Source organism: Acomys minous, assembly GCF_964271855.1.
Source record: "Acomys minous genome assembly, chromosome: 4".
Classification (NCBI taxonomy): Eukaryota; Metazoa; Chordata; class Mammalia; order Rodentia; family Muridae; genus Acomys; species Acomys minous.
In genome coordinates this window covers 112,258,710-112,284,103 of record NC_140486.1, presented here as the reverse complement: position 1 = coordinate 112,284,103, position 25,394 = coordinate 112,258,710, and the positions used below count along the sequence as shown (strand labels likewise).

The 25,394-nt window shown below is 42.3% G+C and overlaps 1 protein-coding gene across 2 annotated transcripts in view; it reads right to left on the bottom strand.

Annotated features, from left to right (window-relative positions):
• Positions 1-24,971, bottom strand: part of LOC311596360 (UDP-glucuronosyltransferase 1A6) — a 111,057-nt gene extending 86,086 nt beyond the window's left edge. The window contains exon 1 of one of the 2 annotated variants that reach the window (XM_084779695.1): positions 24,029-24,971. In XM_084779695.1, the coding sequence (XP_084635821.1) occupies positions 24,029-24,883 (855 nt within the window). In that variant the 5' untranslated portion in view covers positions 24,884-24,971. Of the gene's footprint in view, positions 1-143; positions 1,014-24,028 lie in introns of those variants that run through there. The other variant, XM_084779696.1, reaches the window with a different exon arrangement.
• Positions 24,972-25,394: the final 423 nt, after the last annotated feature.

Genomic DNA, 25,394 nt, shown 5'->3' with positions numbered 1-25,394 from the left:
TTTTTTTTTTCCTAACTGGTGAATTGGCACAAAAGAATTCTCTAACCCAGGAAGATAAATAATAAATCACAATTCAGTAAAGACTTTCTTTTTCACTGTCCAAAGCCAGAGCTCTCTTCACTGCTAAAGGAGAGATAGCATACCTTGGAAAGCGGCTTTCCCTGGTGGCAGTTGATGCCACCAACGAAGATCATGTTGGGCATCACAGGTCTGGGGAAGTCCAGGACAAAGTCAGTGCTTAACAGCCAAATGGACACGGGGCTAAAGAGGTCAGACACAGTCACTGTGGTCTGCAGAACTTCAGAGGCAATTTCTACAGCAGTTTTGTAAAAATAGGGGCAAAATGCGCGTTCTTCTATGTAGGAGAGATGGTTCCACGCTCTCTCCTTGAAAGTCATGGTGTCAGTCAATTGTGAGAAAAGTTGAGGAACATAAGAGAGAGGACTGGGGCACTGGGCACCCTCTTCAAGATAGTGGCAAAATATAACTTTTGTAAAGACCACTGATGGAAGCGACAGGTATTTGGCAACAGTTAAGCCGCACACATCGAAAGGATCCAGAAACACAGCATCAAAAGCGCTCTGCTTCAAGTACTCCACTAACTTCTTGTCGTTAAACAAACTCCTACAGCGTGAAAAAATTAATTCAAAGTAACCTTTGGCTGAGCCTGTTGTTAAAAAACGCGTACTTTGTTCTGGAGTTTTCAACTGAGTGTCCAAGAAAAACGTAAACTCACGGTCCAGATCCTCCAGAGTGTGAGAAGTTGAGTATGTCTTCACTGTAAAGTTCAGGGATCCTCCGGGTTGCCAAACTACCTCTGGCGTGACTACCACCACCTCATGCCCTCTGTGCAGGAGTTCCTCCACAACCGTCTGCATGGTGAACCAGTGGCTCCCATCCATGGGCACCACCAGCAGCCTGCCTGCCTGGGCAAAGCCAGAGGCCAGCAGCAGACACACGCACAGAGGAAGGGAGGCTGGAGACGCTGCAGGCGCCATGGGAGAGGGCAGTCTGGGGCAGCTGCAGAGAATCTGAGCTCTTCTAACACAGGAAGAGGAAGTGTGAGTGAGAGAACAATCTACCCTCTCAGGGGGCGTGTACTTACACCGCGATCGCGGAAAATGAACGATTAACTTGGAGAACAGTAATAGATGGACAAGCGTTATTAAGAGACATAGGTGTTTGTTTTCCTAGGAAGAAGGCTGCAAGCCTTTGTCTGTAGGTGGAGGAGACGCCCCCCTCCCAGGAGGCTTTGTGTTCGGAAATGCGCGGGTGTTCCCCCTGCTGGCAACAGTCCCTAAGACCAAAGCGCGCTAAATGGCTAGTTCCTTGCAGGGACACTTCCCAAGCAAACTGCACAGACTTTAGGTCAAAAGCTGGGTCTTTGAAGAAACACTAATCAAAGCTGCCCTGGAGACAAGCCCCAGGAGGTGTCCTGGATGTGGCTCCTGCAATTTCAGATAGCCTTGGTTTAAAAACCCAGAGGTCTGGGGTGGGGATGCTCACTATCCAATTTCTCCCTCCTTATCTCCCTATCTTTGCCTTTCTTTTATCAGTAAGCTTAGTGAATTAAAATCTAGCTCTTTGGCTCTCGGACTGTCTTTATTTTAACCAAGCATGCTCCCTTATCTGGCCTTTTTACAAGTCTGAGGCTCCCTTCCCCCATTGGAAGGGTCACTGGACTAACTGCACAGCCACCCAGTGCTCCCTTGAGCTAGGAGATCTGACTGGAAAGTTCCTTCACTGCCTAGGAGGCTTTCCTAGTGACCAGTTTTCAGGACAGAGTCTTCCTCAGCTAGCCTCCAGAAGGCTAAAGAAAACTCTGTGACCAGATTCTCAGCCCAGCCTCCTGAAGAAAGGAACCCACAGAAGGGCTTGTGATCTTTCTCTTGGGCAGAATCACTCAAGATGAGTTTAGAAATAGTTATGAAGAAATTTACTTGACCCTAAGGACTCCAAAGGTATTTACAAAAGGAAGCAACGATTAAAGAATTTTAACATTTCTAGAACTGGTCTCAAAGCAAAATCTGGACACTTTTTTCAGGCACTAGACTGTGTCCCAAAAATATTCACTGTCTCTGTTTCCAAAGCAGAGGGTGGCAGGGGGACCAGAGTCTGGGCCCACTGACAGAGTAGAACAGTTCTGCCAGATGAGCAGTGCTGCTGGTCTTGGTGCCCCTGCTGTAGGAATCTTGTTCCACTTCCAAACACCGTGTGCCCTCTGCATTGCTGACATAAGATTGGCAAGCATCTGCACAGACCGCTCCAGGGACTTAAAGGAAGATGACTGTCACCACTCTTACAACCTCCCCCTTGATGTGCCCAAGGCCATAGACAGTCATGTATTCTATGTGCAGAGAGCTCAGTTACCCAGAAACCTTCTCCACAGATCTTTGGATTTGTCTCTCCTGTCATTGCTGCATCTATGGGGTTGTTTCCACCTTGTGGCTACTGTGAATAGTGCTGCTACAGCACCACACACAGGTTCTTCTTAGGAGCTGATTCCAAGCCTTCCACATAGGATTAAGGCTGCTACCTCATTAGGAAATTCTATCACTGACTGCTGAGACTCATCAGAGAGCTCTACACAGACCTGTATCGTTTTAATTTCCCATCAGGCCTGCAATTTTATTGTCTGGTCTCCAAGTTGTTGCTGCTGTTGTTGTTGTTGTTTTTAAGAACTCTTCATGGTGTTGTGGATGGCATCTTGTAGTTTCTGCTTACATTTTTATGACCACTCCCATATCCTGCCTGATCTTGCCAGGATAAGAAAGCAACACTTAATTTTGAAAGTCCTTGCACTGGAGCCTCTAATCTTCGGAAACAACATCATCTCCCTTTCCCATGAATTAGTTGAAAGTCTCTCATTCACTAAATATAGCCAGTATGTGAGAACAATACTAACCCATTCTCAAGCCTTTGACTTTCTGCATGGCATCTACACAAGTTCCTTGAGCTGTATAGACTTTGAGTTTGGTTAATTTAGGTATGTGATATTTCTATTTATTTGCATGAGTTTGTGGTTGTTTTTGGTTTTGTTTCCGTTTTGTTCCATTTTTTGAGACAGGGTTTCTCTGGCTTTCTGGAACTCGAACTACAGACCAGGTTGGCCTTAAACTCATAGAGATCTGCCTGCCTCTCCTTCCTGAGTGCTTGGATTAAAGGCATGTGCCATCACTGCCTGGCATATTTGCAAGTATTTTTAAATAATAAAATCTATTTAAATTTTTTAAATAGATCTCTATTTAAGGCAGGCAGATCTCTATGAGTTTAAGGCCAACCTGGTCTGTAGTTCGAGTTCCAGAAAGCCAGAGAAACCCTGTCTCAAAAAAATTTTTTAAACTCTAGTATATCACAGACTATGTTGTGTATTTTTTGTAAACTATTATTTATTATTTATGTGTATGTATATTTTGCCTCCATGTATGTATGTGCACCACCACATGTGTGCTGTGCCCATGGAGATCAGAAAACTCTGTGGGCCTGGAGTTACTTTATAAGCTTTGATGTGGCTGCTGGGAATTAAACCTGGGTCTTCTGAAAAGCAGGTGATATTCCCAACTTCTGAGTCATATCTTCAGCGCCATGAATTATGTAAAATGATCTTGAGGATGAGAAAGTTTGTTATTATTTTGATTATTTTTATGTTAAGCATATTTTAAATCCTGACGACAATTTGAGAACTATGTTGCTTAATGCATGTGTGTATTTTACTTGATAAAGTGCTATATACATTTTGCACAGATAAATTGAAGTGTACATCTTTATATTCTGTCCTGTTATCATTTTAAAGATAAGCAAATGAGTCTTTTGAAAGGCTGAATAAGCTAGAATAAGAATTCAAACACACAGGTCTCGAGATATATATATATATATATATATATATATATATATAGAGAGAGAGAGAGAGAGAGAGAGAGAGAGAGAGAGAGAGAGAGAAATAGAGGGTTCAACCTGAATTCACTTGAATCCTAAATTAAACAGTTTAGAACAATAGCACATTCCAAAGTCTTAATGGCTGTCCTTCTTAGGGTCTCTGTTGCCATGATAAAAGGCCATGAGGAAAACCAACGTGGGAAGGAAAGGGTTGATGTCATCTTTCCACTCTACCTCTCTGAGAGAAGGCAGGATAGCAACTCCAGGCAAGAACCTGGATGCAGGAGCTAATGCAGAGGCTATGCATGAGTGCTGCTCACTGGATTGTTCCTCTTGGCTTTCTCAGCCTGCTTTATACAACCCAGAACCACCTACCCAGGGATGGCACCACCTCCCATGGCCTGAGCCCTCCCAGATTCATTAATAATTAAGAAAATGCAGCACAGGCTTGCCAACAGGCCAGTCTTTGGGAAGTAGTTTCTCAATTGTGGGTCCCTTTTCTCAAATAACTCCAACTGGTCTCAAGTTCATACAACCAACAAGGACAGGGGTACATAATCTGAAAAAATGGTATAATACTAGCAGGATCTTTTGCATGTTATATGTGTACCTGATAAATCTAATAAATTAAAAAGAAATGTAATGTCATGGTCAGTTAGAACATAAAAGAACTAAGGTGTTGGGTAGGGTTGGGGGTCGGTTATTCAACATGGCTGCACCGAACACATGGTATCTGATCAGCAGGACAGCAGTGACTGCACTGCGACCTAAGGACCAAACTAAGAACTACCAAACACCATTGCTGGTGATTCTCAGATGAGAGAGGTCCACACTGTGTGGAGCACAGGTGGTGGGTCTGAGCTTGAGCCATCCAGATAATCCACAGAAAAGTCCCTGGTTCCCTGCAGGGACGGGCATGGGCTCCAAGGACTAGCCGCAGGCCTGGCGGGGTGCCCAGCATCTGAGCTCTATGTCTCAGATGGAGCTGTGAACTACAAAAACATCAACAACTGGGTCTTCTAGCCCAGAGGAGACCCCACAGTCTAGAACACAAGTAGATCTGACCTCAAATCACCCAGAAAATCCACAGAAAGTCCCTGGGTCCACACAGGCAGGGGTGCTGGCTCCAGGAACTCGCCACACACCTGGCAGAGCACACAGCAGCTGCGCTCTGTGTCTCAGAAGGAACTATGGGCTACAAAACACCAGTCTAAGTCTCCCTGCCAAGAAGAGATACCACAGTGCGGAACATGTTGCATCTGACCTCAGTACACCCAGGTGGTACATGGAAAGTTCCCGTCTCTGATCTCAGATCACCTGCCTGATCCACCTGAAGAGTTCTCTGATCCCAGCAGGTGAGGGGTCTCAACCTATAGCCACTCACTTATGAGCTGCTCTCAATGGCCATGAAGGAGACCAGAAACTGCCACCCAATGCCAGAAACAGAAGGATGGCTAAAGTCCAGCATAAAAACAAAAACAACAAAAGCCAAAATATTATGGCATCTCCAGAACCCAGTTATCCCAAGGCAATCAGCCCTGTAAAATCTAACATATCTGAAACACAGGAAAATGACCTCAAATCTTTCCTAGTGAGGATGATAATGGAAGAAATTAATAAAATCCATTTAAAAAATATAGGAAGATATAGCCAAACAGATAGATGCCCTTAGAGAGGCCATGACAGAGGCCTATAGAGAGGAAATGAAGAAATCATTGGAAGAAACTCAGGAAAATGCGAATAATCAGGTGAAGGAAATCAAAACACTTCAAGATCTGCAGATGAAAATGGAAACAATAATAAAAGCACAGATAGAGGAAAGCCTAGAAAGAGAGAACCTACAGAAGAAAACAGGAATTGGATAGGTAAGCATCATCAATAGAACACAAGAGATGGAGGAAAGAATCTCAGGTGTAAAAGATACAATAGAAGAAATTGATGCAACTATCAAAGTAAGGGTTAAATCTAAAAATTTCCTGACACAAAACATCCAAGAAATAAAGGGCACCATGAAAATATAAAAATCTAAGGTTTAATAGGAATTGTGGAAGGAAAAGATGCCTGCCTCCAAGGCCCAGAAAATCTTTTCAACAAAATCCTAGAAGTAAATTTCCCCAATTTAAAGAAAGAAAAGCCTGTAAAGGCCTACAGAACACCAAATAAAGTAGACCAGAAAGGGAAAACGTCCTGCCACATAGTAATTAAAACACTAAATGCACAGAACAAAAAATTTATGTGTGTGTGTGTGTGTGTGTGTGTGTGTATACGTTAGCAAGGGGAAAAGGGCCAAGTAACATACAATGGCAAACCTATAAGAATCACACTTGACTTTTCAGTAGAGACTATAAAAGCCAGAGAGCCTGGGAAGGTGTCTTGCAAACCCTAAGAGACCACAGATGCCAGTCCAGACTACCATACCCAGCAAAAATTTCAATAACCATAGATATAGTAAACAAGATATGTCACAACAAAAACAAATTTAAGCAGTACCTATCACAAATGCAGCCCTACAGAAGATAATAGAAGGAAAACCCCAACCCAAGGAGGCTAACTACACCCAGGAAAACACAGGAAATTGACAACTTCACTTTAGCAAAACAAAAATTAGACAAGCACATAAACACACTAACATAACCCACATCAAAGTAAAAGGGCCTTACACTCACTGGTCACTAATCTCCCTGAACACCAATGGTTGCAACTCTCCAATAAAGAGACAGACTAACAGAATAGATGCATAAACAGGACTCAACATTCTGCTATATAAAGAAAACACACCTCAGCCATAAACATTGACATTACCTGAGAGTAAAGGACTAGAGGTCATCCAAGCAAATGGACATAAGAAACAAGCTGGAGTAGCCAGTCTAATATCTATAAAATAGAATTTCAACTAGAATTAATCAAAAGAGATGAGGAAGGATACTTCATACTTATCAAAGGAAAACGCAATCAAGATGACATCACAATTCCAAACACATATGCCCCAAATACAAGGGCACCCACATTTGTAAAGGAAACATTAATAAAGCTTAAATCATGCATTTATCCCACACACATAAATAGTGGGAGACTTCAACATACCCCTCTCACCAAAAGATAGGTCAATGAATCAGAAGCTAAGCTGAGAAATAATGACACTAACAGATGTGCTGAATCAAACGGACCTAGCAGATATCTACTGAACTTTTCACTCAAACACAAAAGTTTATACTTTCTCAGCACCTCACTGAACCTTCTCCAAAACTGACCATATAGTAGGTCACAAAGCAAGCCTCAACAGATACAAGAAGATGGAAATAACACCTCTTATCCTATCAGACCACCATGGACTAAAGCTGGCCTTCAGTCACAACAGAAACAATTAAAAAGCCTACACACACTTGGAAACTGAACAGCTCTCTACTCAGTGACAACTGGGTCAGAGAAGAAATAAAGAAAGAAATAAGAGACTTCCTAAAATTCAATGAAAGGGAAGGTACAACATACCCAAATTTATGGGACACAATGAAAGCAAAGTTAAGAGGAAAGTTCATAGCCCCAAGTGCCCTCATGAAGAGGTTGGAAATATCTCATAGAAGCAATTTAATGGCACATCTGGAAGCCCTAGGGAAAAAAAGAAGCAGACACATACAAGAGGAGTAGATGGCTGAAAATCATCAAACCCAAGGCTGAAATCAATAAATTAGAAACCAAAAGAACAATTCAAAGATTCAATGAAACCAAAAGCTGGTTCTTTGAGAAAAATCAACAAGATAGAATTCCTTAGCCAAACTAACTAAAAGGCAGAGAGATAATTTCCAAATCAATAAAATCAGAAATGAAAAGAGACATGTTGAATCAAGATCAGATAAACAAATTAAATAGTCCCGTTTCTGCTACAGAAACAGAAGCTGTCATTGAAAGTCTCCCAACCAAAAGAAGCCCAGAGGCAGATGGTTTCAGCACACAGCTCTTTCAGACCTTCAAAGAAGAGCTAAAACTGATATTTTTCCAATCTACTCCACAAAATAGAAATGGATGGACCATTACCAAACTCTTTCTATGAGGCCACAGTCACCTTGACACCTAAATCTCACAAAGACCCAACAAAGAAAGGGAATTTCAGACCAATTTCTCTTATGAGCATTGATGCAAAAATACTCAACAAAATACTTGCAAACCGAATCTAAGAGTACATCGAAGATATCATTCACCATGAACAAGTAGGCTTCATTCCAGGCATGCAGGGATGGTTCAATATATCAAAATCCATCAATGTAATCCACCATATAAACAAACTGGGGGGAAAAGCCCCACATGATCATCTCCCTAGATGCCAAAAAAGCATTTGACAAAATCCAACACCCATTCATGTTTAAAGTTTTGGAGAGATCAGGCATACAAGGCACGTACCTGCCACGGACCACCCCAGCCAGGTGTGAGGGTCCCTGGAATCAGGGTCCTGAAGTTTAGGTGGGAAAGAATTCAGCAATGACAAACAGAAAGCAAACACAGAGGCAATCTGAATCTGAGTGTATTTTGCAGCTCTCAAGCAAGGATTTTTATACACAATAAAACAAGTATTACAACTCTTGGAAGATGTGTTCAGTGAGGCAATCACAAATAGAATACAGAAGATGTGTGTAGTGAAGCAGTCACGGATAGGACAGATAACATCATTGTTATTTGGCACAGGAAAGTACAAAATTATCCAAGGCGAATGGCATAATTCCAATAGCAGGTTAAAAATTCTTATGGTTTGTAGTATCTAACCTATATTTCTGTGAATCTTCGAGGTGTAATTTTAAACTATTTTAATTTTTTATTTAAGGCTCTCTTAACTGTATACCAAAGCCCACTTCTGACAACACATGTATAACCATATGATATTTTGTTGTTGGGAAAGTTTTTATCAATCATAATACTATTTTGTAATTTTATAAATGATTTATAAAGTGAAGCGCTGGTTCTCCTGGAGATAAGGTCATGCATGGCTAGTGACTCCATCTCAAGGGATGGTCTCTTATCCAATTTCTCACTAAAAAGCTCAGCCTAGGCTATAAGGAATATCTCATAGATGAGAAGAGAAATAGAATAGATTAATTGCCATGAGAATTATGGCTCAATATTTTTTTTCTCCAGCCAAGAGTTCCACAACCGGTTGCAGGAGACCTCCTTCCTTTGAAGTTAATGCCTCAGTCTGTGGAATTTGTCACACAGAATCTACTAGAGTTAATGTGGCACATACCTAAACATAATAAAGGCTATATACAGCAAGCCAATAGTCAACATCAAATAAAATGGGAAGAAACTCAAAGAAATTCCTCTAAAATCAGGGGCCAGACAAGGCTGCCCACTTCCTCCATATCTCTTCAATATAGTTCTTGAAGTTCTAGCCAGAGCAATAAGACAACAAAAAGAGATCAAGGGAAACCAAATGGGAAAGGAGGAAGTCAAATTATCCTTATTCACAGATGATATGATAGTGTACATAAGCAACCCCCAAAATTCCACCAGAGAACTCCCACAGCCGATAAACACCTTCAGCAAAATGATTGGATACAAAATTAATTTAAGAAAAACAATAGCCCTCCTGTATACAAATGAGAAACGAGCTGAGAAAGAAATTAGGGGACTGTCTTTGTCATCTTTTCATTGGGAAAGCTACTAACCTGCACTCCCAGCATATTCAGATAATCAAGTTTACTCCTTCTCAAGTCTCTGAGGGAGTTGAAGACCGGGTAGCTTAGTTTTACAATGAGGCTTAATTCTTTAGGAGTTAAGATGTTTTTTGGGTCTAGATAGGTGTTCCAAGTTGATAATGACAATATGTGATGGAGATTGATTTACATTCAGAAATTTAGATGCACCAAGACAGGAAAGATATCCTCTTCAAGGCTGTCAAATACAAATAGCCAAAACACTAAGAATGTAACATTTATATAATTCCTGATTGTGTCATGGTTCTTCTTGCCATAGGTAATCTATTGTATATATGTGTAATAATATAAATGTATATGTACAAAAATAAAATAATTAAGAATAAAAAGAAATTAGGGAAACTACACCCTTCACAATAGCCACAGATAATATAACCAAGCAAGTGAAAGATTTGTATGAAAAAAAATTCCAGTCTCTGAAGAAAGAAATTGAAGAAGATATCAGAAGATGGAAAGAGCTCCCATGCTCATAGATCAAGAGGATCAACACAGTAAAAATGGCCATCTTACCAAAAAAAAAATCTGAGATTCAATGTAATCTCTATCAAAATACTTATAAAATTCATTACAGACCTTGAAAATTCAATTCTCAACTTCATGTAGAAAAACAAAAACCCTAGAAAAGCTAAGACAATCCTGTACAATAAAAGATCTTCTGGAGGACTCTCCGTCCTTGATCTCAAGCTGTACTATAGAGCAACAGTAATAAAAAATGGCATGATACTGGCATAGAAATAGGCTATTTGATCAATGGAATCAAATCAAAGACCCAGAAATAAATCCACACACATAGGGACACTTGATTTTTTACAAAGAAGCCAAATACATACAATCGAAAAACGATAGCATCTTCAACTAATGGTGCTGGTCTAACTAGATGTCTACATGTAGAAAAATTAAAATAGATCCATATTTATAACCCTGCCCAACACTAAAGTCCAAGTGGACTAAAGACCTTGACATAAAACCAGACACACTAAATCTGTTAGAAGAAAAAGTGAGGAAGAGCCTTGAACTCATTAATACAAGAGACAACTTCCTGAACCAATACCAATAACTCAGGCTCTAAGATCAGCAATTAATAAATGGGACCTCATGAAACTAAAAAGCTTCTGTGAGGCAAAGGACACTGTCAACAGAACAAAATGACAGCCTACAGACTGGGAGACAATCATCACCAACCCTACATCCGACAAAGGGCTAATGTCCAAAATATATAAAGAACTCAAGAAATTAAATACCAAACCAAATAATCCAATTAAAAAATAGGGTACAGAGCTAAACAGAGAATTCTCAACCGAGGAACATCAAATGGCCAGGAAACACCTAAAATGCTGAACATCCTTAGTCATCAGGGAAATGCAAATTGAAATGACTCTGAGATTCCATCTTACACCTCCCAGAATGGCAAAAATAAAAAATTCAAATGACAGCATATGCTGGCTAGGATGTGGAGAAAGGGGAACACTCCTCCATTGCTGGTGGGAACGCAAACTTGTAAAACCACTTTGGAAATCAACCTGTCACTTTCTCAGAAAATTGGCAATAGTTTTTCTGCAAAACCCAGCCATACTACTCCTGAGCACATACTGGAGAGATGCCCCACCATTCAACAAGGATTTTTACTCAACTATGTTCATAGAAACTGTATTCATAATAGACAATCTGAAAACAACCTAGATGTCCCTCAACCAGAGAATAGATAAAGAAACTGTGTGTGGTACATTTACACAATGGAATATTACTTAGCTTAAAAAAAAAAAGGAGATCTTGAAATTTGCAGGCAAATGGATGAAGCTAGAAACAATCATCCTGAGTGTGATAACCCTGACCCTCAAAGCCATGCATGGTATATACTCACTGATAAGTGGATATTTGCCCAACATAGAGGGCCTCTGAGAGACTCCACCAGTGTGGGATTGGGATAGACTCTGGGACTCTCTGCTGGACTCCTAGTAGAGCACTGAGAGTGGAATGGAAGAATGGTGGGATAGAAGGACCCAGAGGGTTCAGGAGACCCACAAAGAGACCATCAAAGCTAGCATATCTGGACCCAGGGGGACCAGCACAACTTGTTATACCAACCAAGGACAATATATGCAGTAAACCTAGGCCCCCTGTTTAGATCTAGCCAATCAACTGTCCAGTGTAAAGGCCTTTAAAAGGCTGAAGGGCCAATCAGTCCATCCCATACTGGCCTCAAGTACAATAGCAATTAGTCAGGTTGCTGTAGCTTTGATGAAATGTGGGGGATTGGGGGTGCAGCAAGGTCACCTTAGGAGATTTCTGTAAAGAAGGGGCAAGCAATCCCCGCCCTAGCCTCAGATCCATTTGGAGACTTCACTGGTGTGCTAGGAGTCCTAGTGGATCAACACTGTGAGCTGCGCATCAGGACCATTCCAGGAGTCTTAGGGGCCGCTGAGGCATCACTTGCCATTCTCTGTGAGCCTCCAAAAGGCTTTTCTCGACACTCCCCACAACGAGGCTTCCCACAGAGACCAGAATCAGATGTTAGAAGCCAGGAGCTGAAGTTAGAGGTGGTTGTGAGCAGCCTGACATGGGAGCTGGGAGCCAAACCTGAGTCCTCTGCAAAGGCAGCAACACCTCCCAGCTGCTGAGCTCTCTCTCTCTCCAGCCTCAACAAAACCATTTTTAAACTTTAAGGGAGATTATATTATGGGATTCACCAACACACTTTGGAAATCAGTAAGCATGGGTCTCCTACTACTAAAACATACTAAAACCTACCACAGAAGCAATCAATGAAAATATGGTGCTGCATATGAGTATGGCCAAACTGAGAGATGAATTGATGTTGTTATAGTGTCCATAATACTCAAGTAGTCTATAGATTCTGTGTTGCCTTTATATTCAGGCTTTCTTCACAGAAACGAACAATAATCCATATATTTGTTTTAGCCACAAAAGAACCCATTGGTCCAAAGTAACCATGGACAAGATGAGCAATAACAAAGATGGATGCCCCATACTAGACAACTTCAAACTACTCAACAATGAGTTGTAATTTGAGATCATTTATTCCATTTTATTATATGCATTGTTCTCAGCCAATAAATATTATATTTTGTTATATCTAATTTGGAAGTTCTCCACAAGGGAACAACTCCCCCATCTGAATACAATTGTTCATGGGAAGCACACTATATGAGACATGTGACATCTGCTCAGACTATGCTTAGGAGGCCTGGATGAGTGGTTATTCCCATTAAGACCGTGGAGGTGGGAAACAGCTGTGTTAGACCGTGCACATTGACCACTCCATCAGGGCTACTGGGGATTTGTTGCTTTGTGGCAGTTTTCGTGTACAATAGAATTTCATCTGGATATCAGATGTTTCTACTGGAAACTTCTTACAGATGTGCACATTTCAAAGACAAGTGATGTAGGGAGTCAGTACAGGATGACTCCAGAAGCCATGTCCTCAAACCCTGTATTTAACTACCTTCAAACATACCTCAAGTCACTCTACTTGCTCTTTCAAACCTGACTTAATCATCCTACACACTGTGGGAACCCCAGTGCTCCTAAGTGACCCTGAGAGCCCATGGGAATAGAACTGAATAACCAAAAGGCAATAACAATTGAGGCTTCTGTCCACATTTCCACACATCTGGTCCTGCAAGTCCCTCTGCATTCATCGCAGGAATACTGAGTCTGGTGGCCCCAGAACCCAATTTAGACAAGAGCCTTTTGAGAACAAATCCTTAGGCACAGCCCTATGCCAACCATTCACATATTCACCCAGCAAATGTCTTCTATGTTCCAGGAAGGTTCTGGAGTTGTGGCAGTGTGAAACCAACTGTGGTTCCTGCACTAGGAGTTAAAGGAGATATAGATAGACACTGGTGGGAGATAGGTGGATGGATTCATTAGCTAGGATTATGACATGAATGTTGACATATGTCTCTGGGCACCACAAGATCTCTGGGGTCGTCTTTTTAGGTGGTCATGAAAAGCTTCCCAAGATACATCATTAGAACCAGAATGAAAATAATAAGTGTTTCTTTGGGCGGGGGGGGGGGATGTTTGTGGGAGAAAGAGGATTTCAGAGAGAAAGCAGGAGTCAGAAAGATCCCAAGGAAGAATGGAATGTGGTGGCTTGTGAGACCGGAAATAAGCAGCATGACTGGAGTGCAGAGGTACAGGGAATGCAGGAGAGAGGCAGCATCTGGAAGACCAGACAAGGCATCAAGGATGTCTAGATTCCCCCTTACCATGCTGAGAGTTCAGAGGCTAAAACTTGCCCAATCTGATCCATGCCCAGCACTCTGCATCCTTGTTCCTTGAGGACTAGTAAGAAGGGGGCGAAAAACCACCTGGTGATGTTTTTCATTATCAAATCAATCTTAATATCACTGAAAACAGAACACCTGCATCGAGGCATCTTCTGATGAGACTGATCTTATCCTAAGCATATAATGTCACATATGACATGTCTACTCCAGTGCACACTCACTTCCGGTGTAGAGGAACAGGCTCCACACCACCATGGTACAGTAGTATAATAAACTAGAATATGACAGCTCTGCAAGATGCCAGCCCAGTTATTGCAAAACTTGGCAGCAATTTTGGAAGTTTGGAAGGGGGAATTGACCGGAAGGCAACTATGATGGTTCTTACAGAAGCCAACAGGAAGTTCTGAATGAAGGGAAGAGATTGGACTCAACTCTTAAAGTATTTTGTTTAAAGAAGAAGGAGGAGGAGGAGGAAGAAGAGGAGGAGGAGGAGGAGGAGGAGGAGGAGGAGGAGGAGGAGAAGAAGAAGAAGAAGAAGAAGAAGAAGAAGAAGAAGAAGAAGAAGAAGAAGAAGAAGAAGAAGCTTGTCTATAATAAGGACCTAGACCCCATTACTCTTCTCCCAAATCTCCGTGCTGCTGAGATAATAGCAGGATCAGAAAATGCTCTGTGTTTAAAGGACTTGGATAATTATTCAAGTCTAGAACTAAAAGTATATCAATATTGGTTGGTTAAAAAGACAAAAGCAAATCTAAAACAACACCTTGGTGGTGCAATAGCTTGAAGAGTTGGGGAGGATGGAGTGGAGAGGGGTGGGTTTGGCCAAAGTAAATGATATGCATGTGTAAGTTTCTCAAACACAAAATAAAAATTCTACAGGTGCACTCCTCTAATCCAAGCACTTGGGGAGGCAGAGGCAGGCACATCTCTATTAGTTTGAGATCACCTGGTCTACAGCATGAGTTCAGGACTGCCATGGTTACACAGAAAAACTCTGTCTCAAAAAAACAACAACTATTATTATTATTATTTGCTGCATGTAATTCCCTTGCATTTCCCAGAATTCCAGAGTCCTCCATGGGAAATAAAGTGACATGTGTCAGGAGACCCAAGGAGGAGCTGGTGAGGTGTCCTGAGGCCAATATTGATGCATAATCTCCTTAGGAAGAAGGCACAGGTCATTTAAGGAACCTAAGGATGATGATCAGACATTTTCCTAATCACCATTTAGCTCATGACTGTGACACTTTCTGATCATTGTCTTTGGTAAACAAAACTGAGGACAGTGACTCCGCAGTTGGTACAATCAGAATCCTTGCAGTCCTCCCAGCCATGCCCATTAACATTTACACGTAGACCAGGACACCTTTGGCCCTTGAACACTTGGACAGAAGCCTCAGCTAGCTTCCTGGTCCACAGACCTGAATGAAGTCCACTGAGAACCATAAGAAGACCGTCTCAGTCAGGAAAAATCTAATCTTTTCCCCAGAGCTGTGCGTGAGTAATGGGGAGCGTTCTCTGGATGGAGGTTATCTCTCCCAACATTCTGAGATGATTCCAGAAAGAGTATCTCTCTTGTCACTGCACAAGAAACACTAGTTTAAACACCATAGTTATGCCTCTATAGAAAGAAGAAAAGGAACAGAGTTCACAGTGAGCAGAATTTACATCTGAGCAGTACATCAATGGTCCTGTCAGTGAGGACCTGTTGAGATGTCTGTCAACTTCAAAAAATCACAAGTGGAAGGTCAACCTAGCTTTCATCCTCCTGTGGTTATTCTCCCCACCAAACCGCAGACCACATGAAAGTAAGTCTCTCAAAGCTAAAAGAAAGACGAAACACATCGTACACACACACGCACACACACACACATAGCCCCAATGACTTAAAACAGATTTTTGAGCCTTATGTCATGAAACCTATGAAATGTTAATAAACATAACACATGATACCCTACAATCACCTAGACCCTTGGTGCACCAGACATTGCCTGGTCACCCAAGCACATCACCAATGCCTTGCATTGTGTTGTGTTTACCACCTTCTATGATCTTAAATACCATTCACAAAAATCATGAGCCTCTAATAAATTGGGTGAATTCTTGTTTATCCTTAATGTCAGACAGTTCAAAAAGCACAGTGTGCTAGGGAAACACAACGGTTGTGTCTTGTTGGGATTGTGCATCTGCATATGTCTACCCATCCCTGTCCCACCCTGAGGTACAGAGACTCACACACCTGACAGAGACTACACTCAATGCACACTGCATCTGTTTTTAAAAAGATAGAGGAAAGGATGTAAGAAAAGTATTCATTACTTCATAGAATGCCCCTTGTATAAATCAGAAGATTTTGATGTAAAACTGAGATAGGTAATCTTCAGGGATGATCTTGGGCTCATATCCTAATACTGCATTGGGCCTGCCTGGGCTACAGAGTAAGTTGAAGGCTAGCCTGGTCAACTTATTCAGACCTGTATCAAAATAAAAGGTACCAGGAGGGAAGAGGCTATGCCTCAGTAGCAGCATGTGTGTCTAGCACATATAAGAACCTGGGTTCAATTTCCTGTACTGTCAAGGAGGAAAAAGTGCTACACAGAATATTTTTGCTCAGAAAAGTCAATACAACTTTGCTAATAGTACAACATCTAAAGAGGGGGGGGGGACATGGGAAAGTAACCACCATCATTCAGCATTGACCTTACTGTCGCATTATTTATAGTTTTAATCAATTTCTCAAACGTATAAAGTGCAATATGTGTATAATAACATACATTAGACCTGGCCACTCTGTATCTAGAACATCAGGCTGAGATAAGAACAAAAAAAGAAAAAAGAAAGAAAAGAAAACAGTTAAACAGGATTTCAGGATGTTTGCCACATGTCCTTCCACAAAGAGAAATGAAGCAAAAGCTAAACTGTCTACCATGACTGGTTGAAAACTTGAAGATTTTTAAGGGAGTTGTTGAAGAGCACGGCAGATCTGTCAGCTCCACCTATGACAACATCAGTGATGTACTATCTAGCAAAGCTACTAGATAGTATTTTAACAAAATAAATAGAGAATGATGCATTACAAAATATTTCAAAATATGTCTTAAAGAGCAGCATGTTCATCTCCTAATTATTTTTGTAAGTGAAGAGTCTAGAGATAGAGTGAAAGAGTGATATGAAGGGATTGAGATGAAACCAGGATGTTTAAATAACCTGAAAATTCTAAATAATTAATCCAGCTGTAGCTGAATGAACACCAGTGACTGCAGATTCATTAAGTTTCCTAACTAAAATTAAGTAAATTGGCAGAAAGTAATTCATTGAGCCAGAAACTGTAAATGTGACAAACATTAATGACAAACCACAGTTTAATAAACAATCTTTTACCAAGAACGGCTTGATACCCTATGAGCATATACAGGGGGAGGAGGTCCCCCTCAATCACAGTCACAGGGGAGGGGAGTAAGGGGAAAATGGGAGGGAGGGAGGAATGGGAGGATACAAGGGATGGGATAACAATTGAGATGTAATATGAATAAATTAATAAACTATATTAAAAATAAAATAAGCTATCTTTTTCTCTCTAACATCCAAAGCCAGGCCACCTGTCCTGCGCTAAAGGGCAGAAAACATACTTGGGACAGTAACTCTCTCTGGTAGCGGTTGATCCTACCAGCAAAGACCATGTTGAGCAGCACTGGCCTGGAATAGTCAAAAGGAAAGTCAGTACACAGCAACCAAATAGACCCTTGGCTGTAGAGATCTCAGGGACTTGAAGAATTTCAGAGGTGATATCCGTGACAAATCACTATTCAAGAGAAATAATCCCACACTCTCCCTTTAGAGAGCAGAGGTCATGGTATCTGGGAGGCAGGAGAGAAACTCAGAGACCCGGGGAAGGGATGGTACACTGAGGTACCCTGAGCACTTCCTTCAGCATTAGAGAAAAACGTTGAGGTGGAAGGAAAGCTATTTGGCAACCACTAAGCTGCACACATCACTGGTGTCCAGGAACATATCAAAAAAAGCTCTGCTGCCTGGCAGTGGTGGTGCACGCCTTTAATCCCAGCACTTGGGAAGCAGAGGCAGGCGGATCGCTGTGAGTTCGAGGCCAGCCTGGTCTACAGTGCAAGTCCAGGATAGTCAAGGCTACACAGAGAAACCCTGTCTCAAATAACAAAAACAAACAAACAAACAACCACAAAAAACCCTCTGCTGTGGGTAACTTACTCATTCATTTTTGTTAACCGATTCCTACATAGTGAAAAGATGATATCAAAAGAGCCTTTGCTGAGCCCATTGTTAGAGAAAACGTATAGAACCCTGGAGTTTTCCATTCAGTGACAGCAAAAAAGTAATCCTCTGTAGTTTGAGAAGCCAAGTAAGTCTTCCCCATTGAATTCAGTGGTCTCCTCAATTGCCAGCTCCTGGAACCATCACTAGTTCATGGTCTTTGTGGGCCAGTTTATCCAAAAGAGATTTCATGGTAACCTGTGGCCATCCACAGGCAACAGCAGCAGCCTGCCTGCCTGGGCAAAGCCAGAGGCAAGTGTGTGCACACATAGACACACACACACACACACACACACACACACACACACACACACACACACACTGGGTGGGGGGTTGAGGGAGAAAGGGAGGAAGGAAGGGAGGATGGAAAAGCTGCAGGAGCCATGCCAGAGGCCAGCCAGCCAGTCAGATGATACATCTCTAGTACAGTGACAGAAAATAATATGTGTACCAAACCTCCCTCAATGACAACAGGTACTCACATATTGGTAGGTGAAGTTACACTCACTGCCAATGACTCATCCAGCAGAGTAACTAATGAGTGCTGGTTTTGCTGACTACCTATTTGTGTGGTTTCCAGAAAAGAAAAGCGTGTGACCTTTGCCCTGGAAAGATCATGCCCTCTATGGCAATGCCAGTTTTCAAACACCGTTATGAAAGAATGACTTGGGATTCTGAGAATTCAGAAAAATGATGACCTGTCCACTCAGAGCCTCTGCATCTCTAATGTGCTTGCTTGGCTGAACATCAGAAGGGTGCCAAGAAGTGTGGAAGGCAAGAACTGAAGTTGAGTTGGCAGGAAGAAGGAAAGAATGCTAGAGAAGGCCACAGGAAATGTGTCCCACTCCCTTGTATAGGAAAGGACTGGTATAGAGCCAAACCAAGTCTTTGGTGCTCTTGTGGGTATGGCAACCCCATGGAGTCACAACTGCTGTGAGATTTAATGACACCTCTGTAAGAAACTCTCCAGAGAGACCTGTGGGGGTTATGTTATAAAACCATCATCAAATCCCCACGGTAGGACATAGCACGCTGCACAGAAAGACATGCCTAGGCACATGCAGCCACATACAGTCTATCACGGATGTTTCCTTGACAACACACAGGAATAACTCCACACACAACTTCTGTTCCCCCGCAGTACAAACACTGGATGTGAGACCTGGCTGCCGTATAAAATGATAAAAGAGACACATACATGGTCCCAGGGTGGCTTTTTATTTTAGATTTGTTGCTGTGCTGTATGCAAGCTCTTTATCAAGAGCCTCTACATACACATATATGTGTAATTGTATGTGGCTGATCATGGTGTGTGTGAATCAGTGCATGGAGTGTGAGACTGAGGGAGATGGTGGGGGGGTGCCTAAGTGTGTGTGGGGGTGTGACACATGCCCAGCTGTATGACCCAACAACCCTACTTCTTGCCTGATGAGATAACAGAACATAATACAGAAACGTGTTAACGTGGAGAAAGTCTTAAAGAGCAGTTAGCACAGACTTGTCCACAGAAGCAAAAGATAGAGAGCTAGTACATATCACTTCTAAAACATGAAGTCACTCAGTGAAAAGATCGGAAGTGATCACTAAAGGAAGGGATCCAAGTCTCTCGGCTTTTGGCTGGTGACCGTCTCTCTAGGGCAAGTGAAATGCAAGAAAGAAGAGATCATGCGTCCTTATGACTTCGTTGAGGTGTGCCGCTCCTCCAACACCTATTCAATGTAGTTCTTCAAGCCTTGGATAGAGCAATAAGGCAACTGAAGGGGACCAAGTAGGTACAAACTGGAAAGAAAAAAGTCAAAGAATCTTTATTTGCAGATGATAAGATAGTGCACATAAGTGATCCTAAAAATTCTACCAGGGGACCCTTACAGCTGATAAGCACTTTCAGCAAAGTAGCTGGATACAAAATCAACTCAGAAAACCAGTAGCCCTCCTATATACAAATGACAGACTGAGAAAGAAATCAGGGAAACAAAACCTTTCCCAATAGCCTCAAAGAATAGAAAATATTTTGAGGTAACTCTAGCCAAGTCTTTGAAGAAGTAAATGGAAGAATAAAAGGGAGATAAACCTGTTTTGTTGTTGTTGTTGTTGTTGTTGTTGTTGTTTTTGTTTTTTTTTTGTTTTTTTGAGACAAGGTCTCTCTGTGTCGCCTTGGCTGTCCTAGAATCACTTTGTAGACCAGGCTGGCCTCGAGCTCAAAGCGATCTGCCTGCCTCTGCCTCCCAAGTGCTGGGATTACAGGCGTGCAGCACTACATCCGGCTCTGTTTTTGTTTTGATCCCAAGTGTGGGATGGAGAAGAGGGCAGGATGTTTACCACTTAGATGTGAGAGAACAGGATGTTTTCCCACTTAAAAGTCAAACTTCGTGGGCTGGGCGTGGTGGCGCACATCTTTAATCCCAGCACTCGGGAGGCAGAGGCAGGTGGATCTCTGTGAGTTTGAGGCCAGCCTGGACTACAAAGTGAGTCCAAGACAGGCAAGGCTACACAGAGAAACCCTGTCTCAAAAAAAAAAAAAGTTAAACTTCACGGGGGAGCTTGGTGAAAAACATCCTTGAACAGACTGAGAGGATATGTATGTATGTATAGATAGATAGATAGATAGATAGATAGATAGATAGATAGATAGAGATATACATAAATATATAGATATATCTATATCCAAAACAGGAAAGGAGGCTTTTTGGTTGGGACTTGGTTTTTGGCTGTTCATCCCTGCACTTCAAGAGGCTCCTAAAGAGAACTGTTCCAGGGAGAGTTTCCAAAGCTTTAGACTCCAGCTGAGGCTTGAGGTTCCAGCTGCTGCTCCCGGTTCCAAACAGCTTTAGTGGAATTGCTGGTCTACTGAAATCCTGCTAACTACGCCAAGAACGGATATCCTTAAGGTTTCATTGTAGTGTTCTTTAATGTCCTTTTCTGATAGTTTGGATTAGTCTGGTTGTTAGGGAGGTAGGCTTGTTTAATAAGTTCATAATAAAATATAATTGATAAAAAAATTGAGCCTACAGAGGAAGATATCAAAAGACAGATCTCCCACGCTCATGGCCTGTAGGATTCACATGGTAAAAATGGCCACCCTCTCACAAGCTATCTATGGGTTCAAAGCAATTCTCACCAAAATCCCAACACAGTGCTTCACAGACCTAAAAGGAACAATTCTCAACTGCATACGGAAACCCGAAAAAACCCAGGCTAGCTGAAATAACCCTGAGCAATAACAGAACTGGATCTCTGTGGGTGGCAAGGGGTTAAGTCAGGTGAATGTGGAGGCAGAGGCAGGCAGATCTCTGAATGCGAGGTCATCCTGGTCTACATAGTAAGTTGCAGGACAGTCAGAGCTACACAGAGAAGCCCTGTCTTGAGGGGAAAAAAATGGCATCATGAAATTTGTAGACAAATGTAAAGAATGAGGGAAAAATACAACCTGGACCCAGAAAAATAAATATTACATGTTTTGTTTATATTATCTACTAAACATACGATAACCAAGCCACAATTCATGGACCCAGAGATGTTAAGTATAGAGGAAGGGATGAGAGGGGTCCCATAAATCTCTATGGCAGGGGGAAATAGAATAGAGTTTATGGGTGGACTGCAGTCAAGAGAGGAGACAGGAACAGGTGGGAAGGGAGAGAGGAAATGAGATTCAGGGAGAAAACGAGGGGAGAGGAGCTAGCACTGAAGAGCATTTGAGTGGCAGTGTGGACACCCAGTGCAGTGGCAACTTCCCATACCATATGGAAGCATTCCTGGCAAAGTCTCCACGGAATGAGGAAGACAGGACCCCTACTGGCTGTATCTTGCCACCAAAGTTTCCAGTGCTGGGACTGGGTTTCATCCAACTGACTTGTTGGTCAAATGTGGCCCATTGGAAATACCTAAACAACCCCAGATGTTGACAAGGCAACAGGTTGCTCTCCACATACTGACATCAAGGCCCCATTGCTGAAGACAGCACCCACACAACTCACTGAACATGGAGAGGGTGAGCTGGTGCCTACAGAGAGCCTTCAACCCCATGTTCTAGTGTCCAGGACATAGAAAGGGGTGCAGCTGACTGCCAAAAGAGAAGAATGAACACCAAGCCAGTCACGACGCCTTTGAGCAACAATCTGTCTTGCCTGTAATATAGCAACGGAGCAATGGAGGCACAGACCTTGTAGGAGTAACCACCCAATGTCTGATTTGACCTAAGGCCCACTCCATGAGATCGAACTCACACCTGACACTGCTTGGGTCCAGAGTCTACAAGGAACCAGTCTCTAGATATACCCAATAGGTAAAACCAAATACTTCTGGCAAAAAAAGAAGAAAACAATAAAATGACTCCTAATGGTATTCTGCTATACTTGTAGATCGGTGCCTTATTTAGTCGTCATCATAGTTGCTTCCACTTACAGCATACAGGAACAAAGACAGAGACCCACAGCAAGACATTACACACACACACACACACACACACACACGCACACACACACACACACACACACACAGAGAGAGAGAGAGAGAGAGAGAGACAGAGACAGAGACAGAGACAGAGACAGAGACAGACAGACAGACAGACCTTGGAACACACAACTCTAAAGAAGTTGTCTGTCTCCATGAGATCTTTCCCCCTCAGAAGTCAAAGAATCCCAAGGAAGAGGTGGCACACGGAGTGGGGGAGACAAAAGGGACGGAGGAAAACAGAACAAGGCCCTCTAAAACAACTCAACACAGCTCATACGGACTCACAAGGACTGTAGCAGTACGCACACGACCAGCATGGGTCAGTACTGGGACCTCTGCATATATACTGCTTTTGGGTTTAGTACTTTTACGGAACTCCTGAATGCATAGCCAAGTATGTCTCTGATTCTTGTGCCTTCTCTTGGGGCTCTTCCGTTTTTCTGTTGGCTCATCTTGCCCAACGTTGATATGACGGCTTCTATTTTATCTTTTTATTTTATTTTATTTTATTTTATTTTTTAAAGATATATTTATTTATTTATTATGGATACAATGCCCTGCCTGCATTAGGCCTGCAGGCCAGAAGAGGGCACCAGATCTCATTACAGATGGCTGTGAGCCGCCATGTCTTTGCTGGGAATTGAACTCAGAACCTCAGACAGTGCCCTTAACCAATGAGCCATCTTTCTAGACCTATTTTATTTTCTTAAAAACAACAAACGCACCTACATTCCATCCTACATATCGTATCACTAACTTTCGAAATTTGGAAAAACTATGTGTGTACTCCTATAGAGTACACCCTACAAATAATGAGAGCTGCCTCATGGCTTCGTGTGCACTCACAATGTCTCCAAAAACATTAAAATGTGGCTTGAATGGGGTTTTCTGTTTTTGTTTTCTGTTCTGATTTGTCTTTTTAAATTACTTTTCCAGGATAGCATATAAATTATTTGGGGGTAATATGGCATTTTTCAGTCATGTCCTTCTTTTCTCCTTGTTTATTCCACTCCCCCACTCCCCAGCCTTACCCACCATATGTTCTCTTCCTAACCCCTGAATAGTCTCCCTTTCTGCTTTCATGTAACACGTCTAGCGTTGCTGTCTTTTTCTCTCCTCATGAAAGCTTTCTTTGTTCCCTTCCCTTTCTAATTTCATGACCTACACACACACACACACACACACACACACACACACACACACACACACACATGAAGGCATACATTTATATTTAAAATCAGATTGTAGTTTGTAATTTATATTCACTTATGCCACAGGTGTTCACGTCCATACTGATAAGGCACCTATATAGAATTTTTTTTCCTAACTGGTGAATTGGCACAAAACAATTCTCTAACCCAGGAAGATAAATAATAAATCACAGCTAAGTAAAGAGTTTCTTTTTCACTGTCCAAAGTCAGGGCTCTCTTCGCTGCTAAAGGAGAGATAGCATACCTTGGAAAGCGGCTTTCCCTGGTGGCAGTTGATGCCACCAATGTAGATCATGTTGGGCATCACAGGTCTGGGGAAGTCCAGGACAAAGTCAGTGCGTAACAGCCAAATGGACACGGGGCTGAAGAGGTCAGGCATAGTCACTGGGGTCTGCAGAATTTCAGAGGCAATTTCTACAGCAGTTTTGAAAAAATAGGGGCAAAATGCACGTTCTTCGATGTAGAAGAGATAGTTCCACACTCTCTCCATGAAAGTCATGGTGTCTGTTAATTGTGAGAAAAGTTTAGGAACATAAGAGAGGGGACCAGGGCACTGGGCACCCTCTTCAAGATAGTAGCAAAATGTAACTTTTGTAAAGACCACTGATGGAAGTGACAAATATTTGGCAACAGTTAAGCCGCACACATCAAAAGGATCCAGAAACACGGCATCAAAAGCGCTCTGCTTCAAGTACTCCACTAACTTCTTGTCGTTAAACACACTTCTGCAGAGTGAAAAAATTAACTTGAAGAAACCTTTGGCTGAGCCTGTTGTTAAAGAACGCATACTTTGTTCTGGAGTTTTCAACTGAGTGTCCGAGAAAAACTTAAACTCACGGTCCAGATCCTCCAGAGTGTGAGAAGTTGAGTATGTCTTCACTGTAACATTCATGGATCGTCCCAGTTGCCAACTCACCTCTGGCGTGACTACCACCACCTCATGCCCTCTGTGCAGGAGTTCCTCCACAACCGTCTGCATGGTGAACCAGTGGCTCCCATCCATGGGCACCACCAGCAGCCTGCCTGCCTGGGCAAGGCCACAGGCCAGCAGCAGACACACACACAGAGGAAGGGAGGCTGGAGACGCTGCAGGGGCCATGGCAGAAGCGCAGGCTAGGGCAGTCCAGTTGCTCTCACTCTATGCTTTTCTGATAGAGCTGGTTGAAAAAGCCGAGGCACAAGACCTACCACAGTGGACACAGGTATTTGTATGTTTGCAAGAAGTGTTAATAGTTTACTCAAAAAGAACAATAATTAAACTCATTGGCTTCAATAGCTATTTGGGTGCTCTCCAGATAAGCACTTTATGATCTTTGCCTAGGAAAGAGCATGACATCAATTGCAGAAGCAGTTTTGAAAGAGCGATGAAGCAATGTGTTTGCATTTGGACAACTCAGAAGAATTAAGAAGCTGTCTATAAAGGAGCCTCTGCAACCATCATATGCTCATTTATACATTACAAGAAGCTAAGAAGGAAGGACAGTGAGAGTCACCAAGAGGTAGAGAATTCTAGAGGACTCTCTCTGAAGGACACATTATGTTGGAAAGGTCTTGTCAGGTCTCTTGAGACCATGGATCTTAGATTTTAGGAGCCTTGGCTGACCAGCACT